The sequence below is a fragment of the Pinus tabuliformis genome, chromosome 7, assembly GCF_031772625.1.
Source record: "Pinus tabuliformis cultivar Carrire ecotype Pingquan chromosome 7, CPIR1, whole genome shotgun sequence".
Lineage (NCBI taxonomy): Eukaryota > Viridiplantae > Streptophyta > Pinopsida > Pinales > Pinaceae > Pinus > Pinus tabuliformis.
In genome coordinates, this window is record NC_142293.1 from 810,818,418 (window position 1) to 810,832,776 (window position 14,359).

The following is a 14,359-nucleotide window of genomic DNA, read 5'->3' on the forward strand; positions in this document are numbered from 1 at the left end:
CTAAATTACTTGGCTTGATCTCCACGCAGGGAGGATCAACTTGCCACCTATTCTCTCTTTTCCTTAGTATTTGGCAACAATATAACTACTTACATACTTTGCAATTTATAGAAATTAAGTAACCAATTCTTCTTCCAAACTCTCGTTAGCCACAACATGTGACCACACCATCACATTGTTGGGTAGGCCTACATGCTTCTGCATCAGTACACATAGACCCTGAAGCCCCCTCATTACTCACATTAACACCCCCATCGGGGAATTTTTAATTATATTAATTGAAAATTTTGTATTTGATTTTTTATAAGCTTTAATAATAATAATAATAATAATAATAATAATAATAATCCAATTTTAAGGTTGGATTTAAACTCTCCTACTCATTTTAAGTGGGAACTTTCATCATTAAAACATGAAAAAGTTAAAATAATTTACTTTATATTCATATTTATAAGTGTTTTTAATTTTGATTTTGAATTTATTTTATATATATGATTATACTATGTAATAATGATCATGATGATTCACATTTATTGAAACCATAATTAATTAATCTAATATTTAATTAAATATTAAGTAAACCTAATTAAAATCTTATTTCCATGCAAAAAAAACATTAAAAGAAGAGTTCTAAGATTGCCATAGCTTTAGTGATTTAAGATGTAAGGTTAAAATTGTAACTGATATTTTAGAATTAAGCTTTAATTTGGGTGTACATAAAGCACTTTAGGAGAAATTTTTTTTCTTTTTAATCCTCTTAGTGTCACAAAGATGATAGATTCTTGCATCCTACAGTGTTTTGGGAATTGCGCAATTCCTAATTTTGTTATGTAGCTCATGGGAGTTGATTTGTATTTACGAATTTCTTCTTTATGGTAGTCAAAATGAAAACACTTTTGTTTTTTTTCATTAGGGTTGACCACCTCCTTGTGATTTCCTTTTGTTTTTTGACTCTTTATTGCAACACAAATTCTCTTTAAATTAGATGTAATATTACTTTTAATATTGTATCTTGTTAAATGACATCTTCCTTTATTGCATAATGATTTAGCCAATATTTCAAGAAGGAAGAAATTTGGGGGAGCCTCTTATTATCCATGTTGTTTATCTTGTTTGTACATTAAGTACCTAATCATGGTTGTGCACCCAATGAGGGAGATCCTTGCTTTATGAGGAGGACATAATATGTTGTATTTCCTTTAATATAAAGATTATACACCATAAAATTATTTTGAATTTTCTTTATCCTTCTCCAAGATTCTTTGGAGATAATGCATTTCCAAGCTTCACACACTTATAAGATAACAAGAGTGATTAGATTACCAAAAAGGATTTTTTTCAATCCCACAAACAAAAGTTTTCTAATTTAAATTTCAAACCCATAATAAGCTTTCTAGCCTACATTTTTCCTTTTTTAAGAACTATAGTTCCAATTTAGCTTGTAGTAAATATAGATTCTAAGATATTTGTATAAATATACTTCTTCCAAACTATCATTATCATATATGAAAGTATTATATGTGATCTTATAAAATTTAATTATCATAATTTTTATTTTATATTAAATAAAGATAAATATTATATTTAATATATACTGACATATTTATTTAAATGAAGATATGAGAATAAAGAATTATAAAACAAATCTCCTTTCAATTATAAGAATATAATATTATAAAATTTATTGATTTGAAATATTCATTTTTAAAAGTTTATTTCTATTATATATTTTTGTTTTTAACATAGCATTTAATGAGTCTGAATGGTGTTTAGTGCCCAAGGCATTAAGGACGCTGGGAATGGTAATGTGCCCTCAGGACAATCATGACTTATTACTTATTTTTCATGATGTTATATGGCTCATTACTACTTTTTGATAGGAAGCACCATTTAATTCAACACTAGTTTAATGCACAATCTTGAGTGGAATCCTAATATATTTTAGTGGGAAATGTTATATCATCTTCAACCATCAGAAATTTTAGTTTGCATAGGCCTTCTCATGCTCATTGGTCATTTCAAGAGATGGGGAGCACTCATCTTGCACAATGCCACCACCCTGCATGTGAGGATAACTGATTTCCACCCACAAGAAGTTTCATGTCAAAATTGATGGTCACGCACAACAGGGATTATTTCCATCCAACTAATTATTCTTGAGGTAACGAGTTGGGTTTCCTTCATTTATCTTGTTGTTTCAAGTATTTCACATTGTTATCCCTAGGGCTCGACCATGAGGATGTTAATCCTTTACATTGTCTTACAAGCTTTGTTGGTTGGATTTATATTTTTCGTCGTTCTCCCATATTTCCTCAATCACAGTATCGTCAAGTATACCTCCTTGAGCTTCTCATGTGCCCAAGACTCCTCCGAAGTTCTTGTGCATAAACCCCTCCATCCTTCCTTATTCAACTTCTCCCTTTTGTGACCAACCTAATTGTAACCACTCCTTCGTTGTTTCTAGATTGGTATTACTCTTCCACTTTCGCCAAGCAAGGTCTAATAAAGTTTGGGTTATCATGCCTTGTCAACTAGCCTGTGTTTGATGTAACATGGCTTACTATTAAGAGCAGGGTGGATCTCGTGCCCAACAATGGGCATAAAGTTAGACAACTTCGTACAAGGAACACACTCCTCAATAGGCCCAAGGGAGATAACACATGTGCTGAGAGAATTAGCTGATGAGCACCACTGTCTGCTTAACTCATAAGTGTCGGCTGAGGTGGTTAATTGGGTGTCAGACACAGGTCACACCAAGAATCACTACAACAAATACAAGTACATAGTTAACATATATTGGCACTTGAAATTGTTGCTCAGACGATTTTTGCTTGACAAGAATGCAGCTAAAGAGACTTCTACTAGTGTTGAACGAAATCCAGCTAAATATGAACTCCAGGATGACAAGCTTAGGCAAATAAAGACTCAATTAGGCATCCCCTGACTCAACATGCCACAAAAAATAATAAGAAGCCCATTCTTATAAAGACCTCTAAAACTAATAATTCTTAATAATAATTTCTATGTTATAATATTTTTATAATATTTATTTCAAAGTTTTAAAGTTCTATCTTTGATTTGATTTCTCCAATAACAAATCATAATAAACTTCAACCTCTTACGATATATATTTTTGAATTACAAAAATATAATCTTTACCTTAAAAAAAATGACGAAAACAAAACAAACTTATCATCTAATGCATTATATATTTTTTATATAAAAAAATATATAATATTAACCCCAATATAAAATATAAAAGTCTTTTTCTAATTATTTCCATAAAATTAGAAACATGTTTCCTGCTTATTTATTAAATTGCTAGCATTTTAAATAAATATTATATTGTTTCTATTTCATTATCATTATTTCTATTCTCTTTTCAAATTTATTATTCGTATATATATTATATCATGATTATAATAAAAAGTAAAAATGAGATATATTATATTTGAACAATAATACCATTGTTAAATTTATTTTATTTTATGGGTAGGAAAGTTATAAAAATAGAATTAAAGCAAGTTGTTTCAAGGTATCTCTCAACTTTATTGTTATATTAAAGATTATTGTGGAAGAGTGTTACAATAATAAATTTATAATTTTGATGTTTCATTGATTTAAGAAAAAAATTGACATTATATCTAGGATTAATAATTTTTAGAATAAGTTATAAGAGTTGAGAGATCATTATAAGTTAAATATTTTTATTTTAAAGCTATATGAATGTGTCATTGCTAAGTTTAGGAACATTGAAGAGTGGTTGGGAAAACTTAATTGTAATATAGGAACCAAGAAAGGTTGTCCCTCGTCTCCTACTCTCTGTCATTTACATTAATAAGTTAGAATGTCGTTGGGAAAAGGCTAGTTGGATTGACCCAACTTTCACTAATATAATTATCATCCTTCTTCTTTATGTTGATGATATTGTTCTTATGATATAGAAGCTTTATGACCTTAATAATTATCTAAGATCTATTAAGGACCTTTGTTCTACTATGGGAAGGATTGTGAATATGGACAAAGCAAAGGGTATGATAAACAAAACCTATAAAAACACTTATGACACTTTTGTAAATGAAATAATAGTTTGGAGGAAGTTTTTTCATAAAAGTATCTTAGAATCAATATTCATCATAAGCTAAGCAACATCTATATTGTTGAAAGAAGGATAAATGGAGGGTGGAAAGCTTATTATGGGCTTGAAAACAAGTGTAAATTAGCATACCTTTAATTGGCACATAAGAAAAAACTCCTTTTTGATACCTCATCATCTATGTTATCTTATACAAATGTGAAGTTTGATGATGTAGTATCTCTAGATATTCTTGGAGAAGGAAAAATCAAATCTAAAATAATTTTATAACTTATAATCTTAATATGAAAAAAGATATACCTTATCACATCCTCTTCATAAAAGTGAGCTTCCCCCATACATTTTGTGTCATGGTTAGACACTTAATGTACAAAAACAAGATAAACAACATGGATGAGAACAAGATCCTCAAAATTGCTTCAACCTTAGCCATGACCACCAACAACTTATGACTTACGCTAGGATGGCATCGAGACACTAGGTCTTGGCTAAATCACAAAGGGATATAGGAATATGTCATCTTGCAGGTTACTCATAATATTAAAAGTATTATTGCATCTAAATTTAAAGAAAATCTATGGAGCAATAAAGAATTAGAACCTAAAAAGAAGTTAAAATATTACAAAGAGGTAGTAAACACTAATCTGGAATATCAAAAGTATCTTTCAGTTTTAACTAGAAAAAAGAAGAAAATCATATTTGCTAATATACTAACCAATTCCACAATTTCATAGTAAAAAAAGGTGTTAGACGATTCTCAAAACACTGCGAGATGCAAGAATCTTTCATCTTTGTAACACTGTGAGATGCAAGAATCTTTCATCTTTGTGGCCAAAAAAATGCTAAAGAAAAAAATACTCTTTTAAAATGTCATATATATACCCAAATCAAAACTCAATTTCAAAATAAATATTACAATAATCTTCTAAATCATCTTTATTTTTTTTAATTTTATAAAACAATATAGTATCCATGTGCATTCCCATTAAGAAACGGTTTAAAATACAAATTTAAAAATTAAAAGGGAATCTATGGCATGGACCATAAAAGACATCTTAAACAAAAATATGTAAAAATGTCACAGTTTAAAGAGATTGCTTTTTTGCCTTGAAAGTCGTGGAAATTCCATCTATATTTTGATAAAATCCAACGGGGATTTTTGTAAATCCAAGTTACAGTGGTCAAACTTCAAGATTTTAAGTGCGTTAGAAGTTTTTTAATGGCGGTAAAACCATTTCCACCATAAAAAAACATCATTCAAATACTGCCTCTACAACCTGACCACTTACTGCCTCTACAACCTGACCACTTTTAACCCTGTGGCAATTCCTCACTCCTGTAAAAATTGTTTTCGTAGGGACCACAAAGGCATTTTAATAATAAATAGTAAAGGACGTCCGAAGAATTTTAGCTATCGCGGTGACCGAAAAGGGTTTCGTTATCTAAATGAATAAAATTATAATATAAGCTTCTTTGTGACCGAATATATATTTTTGTTTCGTGGACGCTTCATTTAAATGTTTGGACAAATAAGTGCCGCGTTAAAAAGGTTATTCGGATATACGTCATTTACATTTTTGGAGGCACGGTATGTTCTTGGAACAAGTATCATGAGAGGATACAGATTGAGAATTTAGAGAGGGTCAGAGTCGTGGTGACGCTCAAATACAAACATATTGCTTGCTACAGACGCAGCCAGAATTTGGACACCGTCATATGCGGTAAAGTCAGTGGGTGGGAAATGTTGGCGTTTTCTCGGTTTCTGATAGCTACTACCAATTTCAATTTCCAAATAGACACGGTCATATATGGTAGAGACAGTCGATGGGAAAGGAATTGGCGTGCAGTTGAAGTCTGATCATCTTAATCATTCTGGTCATGACTCATTACTCATTGTATCTAAATAAATAGAGCCATGGCGTTCGATCTTATTTTCTCTCTGCGTTGTGCCTCACACAAAAAGTCGCTCTGCATGGTCGTGTATATCCAAATGAATAATAGGGAGCTCCATATTGTGAATATGACACAGCATTTGATCCACCCACTAGAAGTCTCGGGAAGAGGTATTGGTGTTTGTTTTCGATTATCAAAATTTCTGTGGTAATTAATTTACAAGAATATACAGTTGGTGAGGAATCAAATTTTAACTATAGACACAGAAAGAAGAGATTCATTATGGAAAAATATTTGAAACTTTGGGGGAAAGGACATTGATATATGCCAACTCGGTCAAAGGTTTTAGAACTTTATAAGTTGGATTAATCATGTGAATCAATTTTCAGTTACAGACACCGCAAGAACAATAGTATCACCATCGGCATATAAAAATTGATATTATAAAAAAAAAAAAAATAATCAATCCTCTTGATTATTACAGATTTTGTATGCAGAAATTTATGCATTGTAAAACAGTGACAGAATGAATGTGATAGAACAGAATATAAAGAAGAAGGAATGGTTGGAAGGGCAGTTCATCTACGATTCATTAATCAGACAACGGAGTTGATCAGTCCAGAGTGCTCATTTACATTCTGCGGGTAACCCCTGGGGGAACCTCTTTGTGTCAGCACAGTAGTCATAGATCATATAGTTTTTTCGCACCCATTGGAGCTTCTGCTCTTGATTCGAGTCCAAAGCCTCCTCTCCGGCGAAGTTAGAAGAAGAAGTAGCAGCACTGAAATTACTGAAGGATGCAACAAAGGGGGCTTTAGTCCAGTCTGTCTTGACGAGGCCACCTCTGGTTGCCCAATCATCTGCATTCCAAAGGCTGGAGTACATCCTCATTGCCTGGCTCTTCGGATAATGATAATTGCTATCTATTTTACCCAACTCTGTCTCCCTGTTTTTAAACACACGAACAGGAATCCCGTCCACAGAAAATCTGAATAACAAACATGTATTTTTGTTATTTTGTGAGATTTTACCGTATTAATATGGAAGAGATAAGTAATTAGGACACATACGTAATTTGATTTGGTGTCCAGAGCATGGAGTAAGTGTGGAAATCGAGGGTTGGGTCGAACCACAAGTAGAATTGCTGTTCACGATTGCCAAGGCCTTGAGCGAAGATGTTGGTGTGCATAATATAGGGATCTCCAGACAGGTTGCCTAGAAATTCATAGTCTATTTCGTCGTGCTTGGGACCTTGAGACGACAGCTGCAATGGGGTCATAACAGAAACATATTGTTAGCATAGGCATAGCACAAGATATAGCTATATATTTGTGTATTCGGAATAGGATAGGGCAGTGTAGGGCTGAATAACATAATAAAACATACATAATAGGCAGTAACTGTGCCGGCAGAGTTCCCAGGTACCAACTTGATTTGCATATCAATTTTAGCAAACAGATATTCATTCTTAGATTGAAACCCACAACCTGTTATCAAGGAAAGGAAAAAGGGTAGGAGTAAGATGTGTACATGTAATAAGTGTAGATGAAGAACAGAGCATGATACCATGGAAACAAAATTTACGCAATATTACCTGAAGTGCGATCCAGAGTAAGCTGTAATTGTTGGCCATTGTCAAGGATTTTACCACGACCATTGCCCCATGTGATGTCTACATCGTTGTAGAAATTTGCAGAAACAGTTACAAGAAGACTCGACGAGGTTATTAATAAGAAAAGAAAGAGGAGGGGCATGGCCATGTCCATAATTATGGATTAATAGAAATAGAGGAGCTTGAATTTGAGATCCAAGAGCAGATTATTGGAGGGAGGGGATCAAAGGAAAAGAAAGGAATAGAATAGCAGGAGATGGACGTGCGCAATGAAAGAGTGTGCAACGAATGAGTAGAATCACTAAACATCCAGGAGGCTGAAATCGCTGCGGACGATATATTGGTTAGGGGGTGATGGTTTATATACCATGGAAACGCTGGTGGGCAGCGTATAGAAACGAGGGAGAGAAGGAAACATGAGAAGCGAAGGATTACAGCTGTAGCCAGGCAGGCAGACATTGAATGGTATAATGCAATTGTACGATCGTTGAGTTGCCTTTGTGGAAATCATGGGCGTATGGCATGCCATCGCATCTAGAGTGTGGAGGAAGGAAAGGAAAAGATCCGAAAAGCGACGGCTATGAAGCCCATCAAGATTGAATACCATGGATGGACCATCTGAGAAGAATCCAGACGTCAACAGCGACACATAGCCAGGCAGGCACAATGAATGATTGAATAATACTGATAGGTATGGGGCCAGACAGACTAAATGATTATAGGACATCGTGGTACTCTTTGCCTCTGTGGAAGAGAAAGTTGGTAACTCAATGGGTTTCACTTCCGCGTGGGGCCGTTTTCGGATCTGCAACTCAGTCCCTCCATCCAGTTGGCATTTTGGCATTATATTTGACGTCTCTCTTAAAATAAATGTTTGTTAGACTTTCGCCACGGGAAAACTCCCCTCATCACTCCATTACATTCGAGAAATATGGAGGCATCAAACAATTTGTGGTTCCATTTAACAGCTGCTCACTGTTTAGTTTCATAGTTTCGAATTATTCAAGCTTCTAGCAACCATATACAAATTTTCTAAACCGAGTTAAAGTAATTTTCATAGATGGATTATATTAAAGTAGAATAAGTTATTTTTATATAATTACCTTATATCTAATTGCATACTGAATAATATAATTGGAGCAATTTTTCATTGCAAATGTGTTATTTTTATTTTTATTTTAAAATATATTAATAATTTTTTTTTTTGTTGAATTTATAATTAAGATCGTTTTGATAATGATGATAACATCATTTAACGAAATTTATTGAAAGTGTTCGTTCGTTTCTTATTCGTGTGTATAAGGAACGGATTGATAACGATAGCCCATCGCACCACCGTTTCTATCTATCCCACTATGCATTTGTAAAGAAGGGAGTGATAACGACAGCCCATCTCACTTCCGTTTCGATACTTCCAACGATGCAGCCTTCAATACAGTGACTGGTGATTACATAGAGTTAGTTTTGAAAGTGAATTCCAATGGTGTGTATACAACCCACCTGCGTAACTAGGTCGATATGCATTGCCCCGTGCCGCTACCATCCAGGTTGGATACCGCGATGTATAAGTTTTATCGGCCGTAAAATGATTAAATATATTCACCTACATTAATCTTTAATGCGAAACTAGTTAATCATTTGGTGCAATTATATATAGTCATTATTTAAGCTATTTCAATGTAAAACTAGTTAATGATTTGGTGCAATTATATATAATCATTATTTAACCTATTTCAATGACTTTACAAATTATGTTATACCATTTTAAAAGTTTTCAAGTAGTTTGATCAAATACATTAACTATAATAAAAGTATTTTGGAAAGGAATAATCAATCTTAGCTCTCAATTTCATGAATTAGACTTAGCAGAACTTTATAAATAATAAAACAAGTTTGAAGCTACTTTCAATTAAGAATTTGGGTGCATTCTAACATTTCAAACAGTGATGATGTGCAATCATGGATTTCCAGGAAAATGATAATCCTCTGACAAGGACGAAGAGTACCCCTTTAAGACAGACATGCTAACATCTAAAAGGCACAAACCCAATTGTGTCTCAATTCAAGTGTGAATGCATCTAAAGCATCATAGCCTTGATAACCACACATTTGATATTTCAATTTCCAGCCACATAATATATTTGTTTTCTAATCAAACAAATAAATAGACCCATTTTATAAAAAAATGTATCGAGAATGTGCCAACACTAAAGAAACTACATAAAACTCTCAAAATCAAACCAGAAACAACTATTTTACCTACACAAACAAAAAAAAATCAACTAGTGTTTTATACATAGTGTTTTATACATATTACCGATGGCCCATGGGTGTCGACCTATCATGTGAGTCTCAAACTTTAAACTTTAGGCTTCTATGGTCATGCTTTATGTTTAAGTGTCTACAACGTGGGATCACATGACATAGAGATGAGCTTTTTCTAAAGGATGAGCCTATGTTTATCTTGAAGTCTCATTTTAAAGTATGAGTATTGTGGGTGTTGCATAGTGAGATATGATTTTGGTGTCTCATCCAACATAATTAACTAATTTTTTTTGTTTTTTATAATTTTATTTGAAATTTTGTGTGGGGGTTATTTTTTAAGTTACCCATCAAATTGACAATTTCAAAAATTATGTAATCATCATCAATGAGGTGTAAATTTAAAAATGGTTAATATTTGACGATTAAATAAGGAAAATACCAGTAAATACCCATCAAATTTGACCCCTAGATAATATCTTAAATTTGTTTGTGTTGTACAAGTTCTTCCATCCATACTATTCTGTATTCTTTCTAAAGTGGTGGTTCAAAAATAAAAGTGGTGGGTTGGGCACATTTATTGCATAGGGAATAAGATATCCATGCCTTAAGAAAAAAATATTGAGTATTATGATTATTGGAGTTTTGTTTGGTAGTTAATTAAAAATGTTATATAAATTAAATGGTTAATAAATACTAATGTACACAAATTAATAATAAATATAGATAGACATTCATTTACTATTAATATCGAAATATTTATTTTTATGTCACATTTCACTTTCAAAAAATAAAAATAAAAATAAACTAAATCATAATTTTTAACCTATAAACAAATTTTGTTACAATAGTATGGGTCAATAAAATGGCTTATACTACATGCTCAAAAAACCATCATTCATATTATATGACGACAATTTTTTTAATTAATCAATGTAATTAATAAAGTATAAAAAAACTAACTACTTTTAAAACAAATCTTAATTCTAAAATATTTTATAAAAATTAAATATCTACTTGATAATTATTAATAATTAAATTAAAATTTTCAAAATAAACACACTCATATAATTAAATTAAAATTAAAATAATAATAATTATTAATTTAATAGAGTAATTATAATAATTATATTATTGTTAATTATTACACTACACAAATGGCGTTTTTATGACGAAACTCTTAAAATTTTCATTTTGACTCCACCATTGTCTATCACTGCTCCATATCGTGGCAATTTAAGACCTTTTTTTTTAAGACATTTTGTCTTAAATTATTCGAAAGCACTTTCCGCATCAGAGGATTAAATTTCGGGGTGAGTATTTAAAACCTTCCTGCCATATTATTCAAACCCTCGATTCTCATTTATTCTCTACCCTGCAGAATTTTCCATCTTGAAAACTCCTGTACCACAATGATGTTGGGAAATCAAATAAATGACCATGAAGCATGTGCTTGGTCGTGACAACTATTGCCATCTTTGCGCATTTCTATGGGGATTTAACGCTTTCCTCGTTCAAGATGATGCACAGGTGTTCTCGGATGAGGGCAGGTTCGTGGAGAGAGAGGCACGGGGTAGTCATGCCCGTACGTTATCCGAGGAGGGGTTGCGTCGAGACAGGAGCTTCTTATTTAGTACCAATCCCTATATTTCTCGCAGGGCAGGAGATTGTTTAGTATGGCGATTATTTCCATCCCAATTCTTGGGCAGCTCTTCGAACGACATGCTGCAAGTAAACTAGTTGCCTAGGGTTTTTCCGGAGTTAAATTGGTTATAGATCTTGGACCAATAATGCTTGAGATTTCGAAATTATTATGCTAATTAATAATTTTCCCTTTTTTTACATTAACCTTTGGGATTAATGAAGGAAAATGGAATACATTAACCTCTGGGATTAATGAAGGAAAATTTCCATTGGTTGACAACTCATTTTGGGTTTTAGAGTTTTGCTTAGGGTTCTAAAGAGGACACAATATTTCAACACTTCTCTACAATGAGGGTAGTCGTATTAGGGTTTTATGGTCAGAGTTGTCAAGGATTCAAAACTGAAGAAGGGCGGGGTTAATTCCTTCCTTTATGAAACCACAAGTATCCCAACAACGAAGCCAATGGGGGAAGGCGATTTCTTTCACTAACTCACCCACTTCGTTCCCCACTTCCCATCTATGGGAGAGAGGGATCTGCTAAATCTTCAATCCGCGGGGCATTTAACTAGAATGGGACAGAATTCTCTGTTGGGCTTACTGCGAGCCTCACATTTTAGAGCTAGTTGTTTTAGCGTGCACTCCTCCTTCATGATATCATATATAGTTACAAGTATGGGATCCTTGACCATGTCACTAGTCATAAAAACACAGGCTGGAGGCATATTCTTATTCATGCAAGAGTAGGTTATAAAACTACCCTACCTATTAGAAATAAATATTTTTAACACAAGATACCTATATATCTATGAAATAAAGGATGAAAATAATCATCTATGGGTTCCTTATCCTCCCCATCCCCAATCCTCGACAACAATAATGGACCATTGTTCTAGCACCCCAACTTAACCACCACCCTGAATGAGAACCCCTGGAACAACATGAGCGTAATATCCTGCCCCGTATTACCGATTTTGTGATAAGGTACTTTAGCACCTCCTACTTGCTAGGGGGAATTAATAGGTGAGGTTAAGGTATAAATCTTTTTTCTCCCAATGCTTCAGTTGAGCCAACCAATATTGCTTCTAGTAGTGGGAATAGTTCTAGGTCGGGGAATAACGAGAACAAGGGATAGTTAAGTATTGCTATGCGCTTGCCATAATCAATTTCATAATGCACGGGTGTGATATACACATTATGTTTTTCATTTTCCAATAGTTTGTTAGATAATATGTTCAGTGATTGTCAAGTCGCAAGTTGATGCCTCTTCTTTGTTTAAGCCCTAACCTCATATTAGAGATTTTTTTATTCTAATTGAAGTTATCTTACCTTGATTTAATTTTATTTAACTGTGATTGTTATTATGTTTGTTTGATCTAATCAAACTATTGAAGCATTTTTTTAGAGATTCTCATGTAGGAAAAGAGAAATAATGTGAATGTAGAACTAAATCCAACTAACCACCATTATTTTTATTTTTATGAATTAGAGAATGGCCCATCATATTTATGAATAGAAAGAAGGATTTGGAATGATAGAAGCCTTCAATCAGATTTTTATCCTTAAATTCATTCCTAAAGATTACCAAAGAAACCTCAAGCAAACCTTTGTCCTTAAACTGCCAAACAATTCTAGGTAGGAGCTAAGCTCGTATAATGTTTTCTTATTCACACACCTTTTTTCTCTATTAGAGACAAAAGATATACATATTTAAAAAAAAATCATAAAAGGGTCACCAAAATAATATTGAAACTATGTGCATCCCCTAATAGGATAAAATATAACATTCCCACTCAAAAAGGAAAGGGTTGATCTGAAATTCCAAAGCCTTATTTATTTTGGCTTATATCTTTCTAAGATCTTTTTAAAATTTCCTTCTTGTTATGTTTTTCCTGATTATCTCCCTACAAAAAGAATTTGTTATCTCAAAATTTGCACACTGCAATGAAGTTATTATGTCCCCTACAACAATCGAGTTGCAATACTGGAAAATCATTCGTGCCTCCAATTAACTCCTTGAATCCCCATTTTCTTAATCTGGTTGACTCCAATATCGATGAAGTATGTGCAACAGGTACACCAATCACTAGTAAAAATGAAATAGCAATTAATGCAAACACAGCCGATTGGAAAGCAATAGTCATGGTTGTGATCTTACAAGCTCCCAACAGATTGAATAGACTATACCATCCGATCCCCAATTTTCAATTCTGATCAAATGCACTATGGAAAGGATTTGACCATAAATTGATCGAGCTTTCAAACTTTTTCAATTTGATATTTGAGTGTGAGAGGAGAGAGAAATTCGTTTCTTTTTTTTTCCATTCCAGATGATGAAAAATCATCATATGTCACAGGTATAGTTGGTATCGACCTGACTTTATGCTTATAGTTAGGGATTATACGAAGGGGTAGAATAGAAGTTGTCCCCGGGAGAGATGGCCGAGTGGTTAATGGCTCCGGTCTTGAAAACCGATATAGATAAAAAAACTATCGAGGGTTCGAATCCCTCTCTCTCCTTTTGTTTTTCAACAATAGATTCAACATATATGGGTATATTAAACAATCATCTAGTCAGTTCCTCTTGGGTAGCCCAAGTGGTTTGGATTCATGGTGATAATGCCACTTCAATTCTAATTTCGGTTACCTTACTTGATATGATTTTCCAACTAGCCTATCAGAGTAAATGCTTCTTCTTTTTCAATAAAATGGGTAGCATTTTCATTAATAAAGCTAGAAACAAGTCAGGTCCATTATAGTCTATTATCACTCCTCCAAATCTCCCAGGCTGAGAAAGAGTCCAGCTGAGGTAACCAGAGACCAACCTTTTGACTTGGTGGCTAGCCCTACCAAG

At 33.1% G+C, this 14,359-nt stretch overlaps 1 protein-coding gene and 1 non-coding gene across 2 annotated transcripts; one reads left to right on the plus strand and one right to left on the minus strand.

Annotated features, from left to right (window-relative positions):
- Positions 1 to 6,404: 6,404 nt before the first annotated feature.
- Positions 6,405 to 7,951, minus strand: LOC149250054 (xyloglucan endotransglucosylase protein 1-like). Its single transcript, XM_089458901.1, has 4 exons — positions 7,584 to 7,951; positions 7,376 to 7,476; positions 7,060 to 7,253; positions 6,405 to 6,977 (listed from the first exon to the last, which is right to left on the minus strand). Exons 1-4 carry the CDS (start codon positions 7,753 to 7,755, stop codon positions 6,617 to 6,619), a joined length of 828 nt encoding a protein of 275 aa, XP_089315027.1. The 5' UTR covers positions 7,756 to 7,951; the 3' UTR covers positions 6,405 to 6,616.
- A 5,986-nt stretch (positions 7,952 to 13,937) lies between these two features.
- TRNAS-UGA (transfer RNA serine (anticodon UGA)) lies at positions 13,938 to 14,025 on the plus strand. Its single transcript has one exon. It is a non-coding gene; the product is annotated as a tRNA-Ser (tRNA).
- The last annotated feature ends 334 nt before the right edge of the window (positions 14,026 to 14,359 follow it).

Coding starts and splice junctions, on each gene's coding strand:
- LOC149250054 (XM_089458901.1), bottom strand. CDS start 7,755: ATGGACATGGCCATGCCCCTCCTCTTTCTTTTCTTATTAATAACCTCG. Junction 7,254..7,375: donor GCACAGTTACTGCCTATTAT/GTATGTTTTATT, acceptor ACCCCATTGCAG/CTGTCGTCTCAAGGTCCCAA. Junction 6,978..7,059: donor TGGACACCAAATCAAATTAC/GTATGTGTCCTA, acceptor TTTGTTATTCAG/ATTTTCTGTGGACGGGATTC.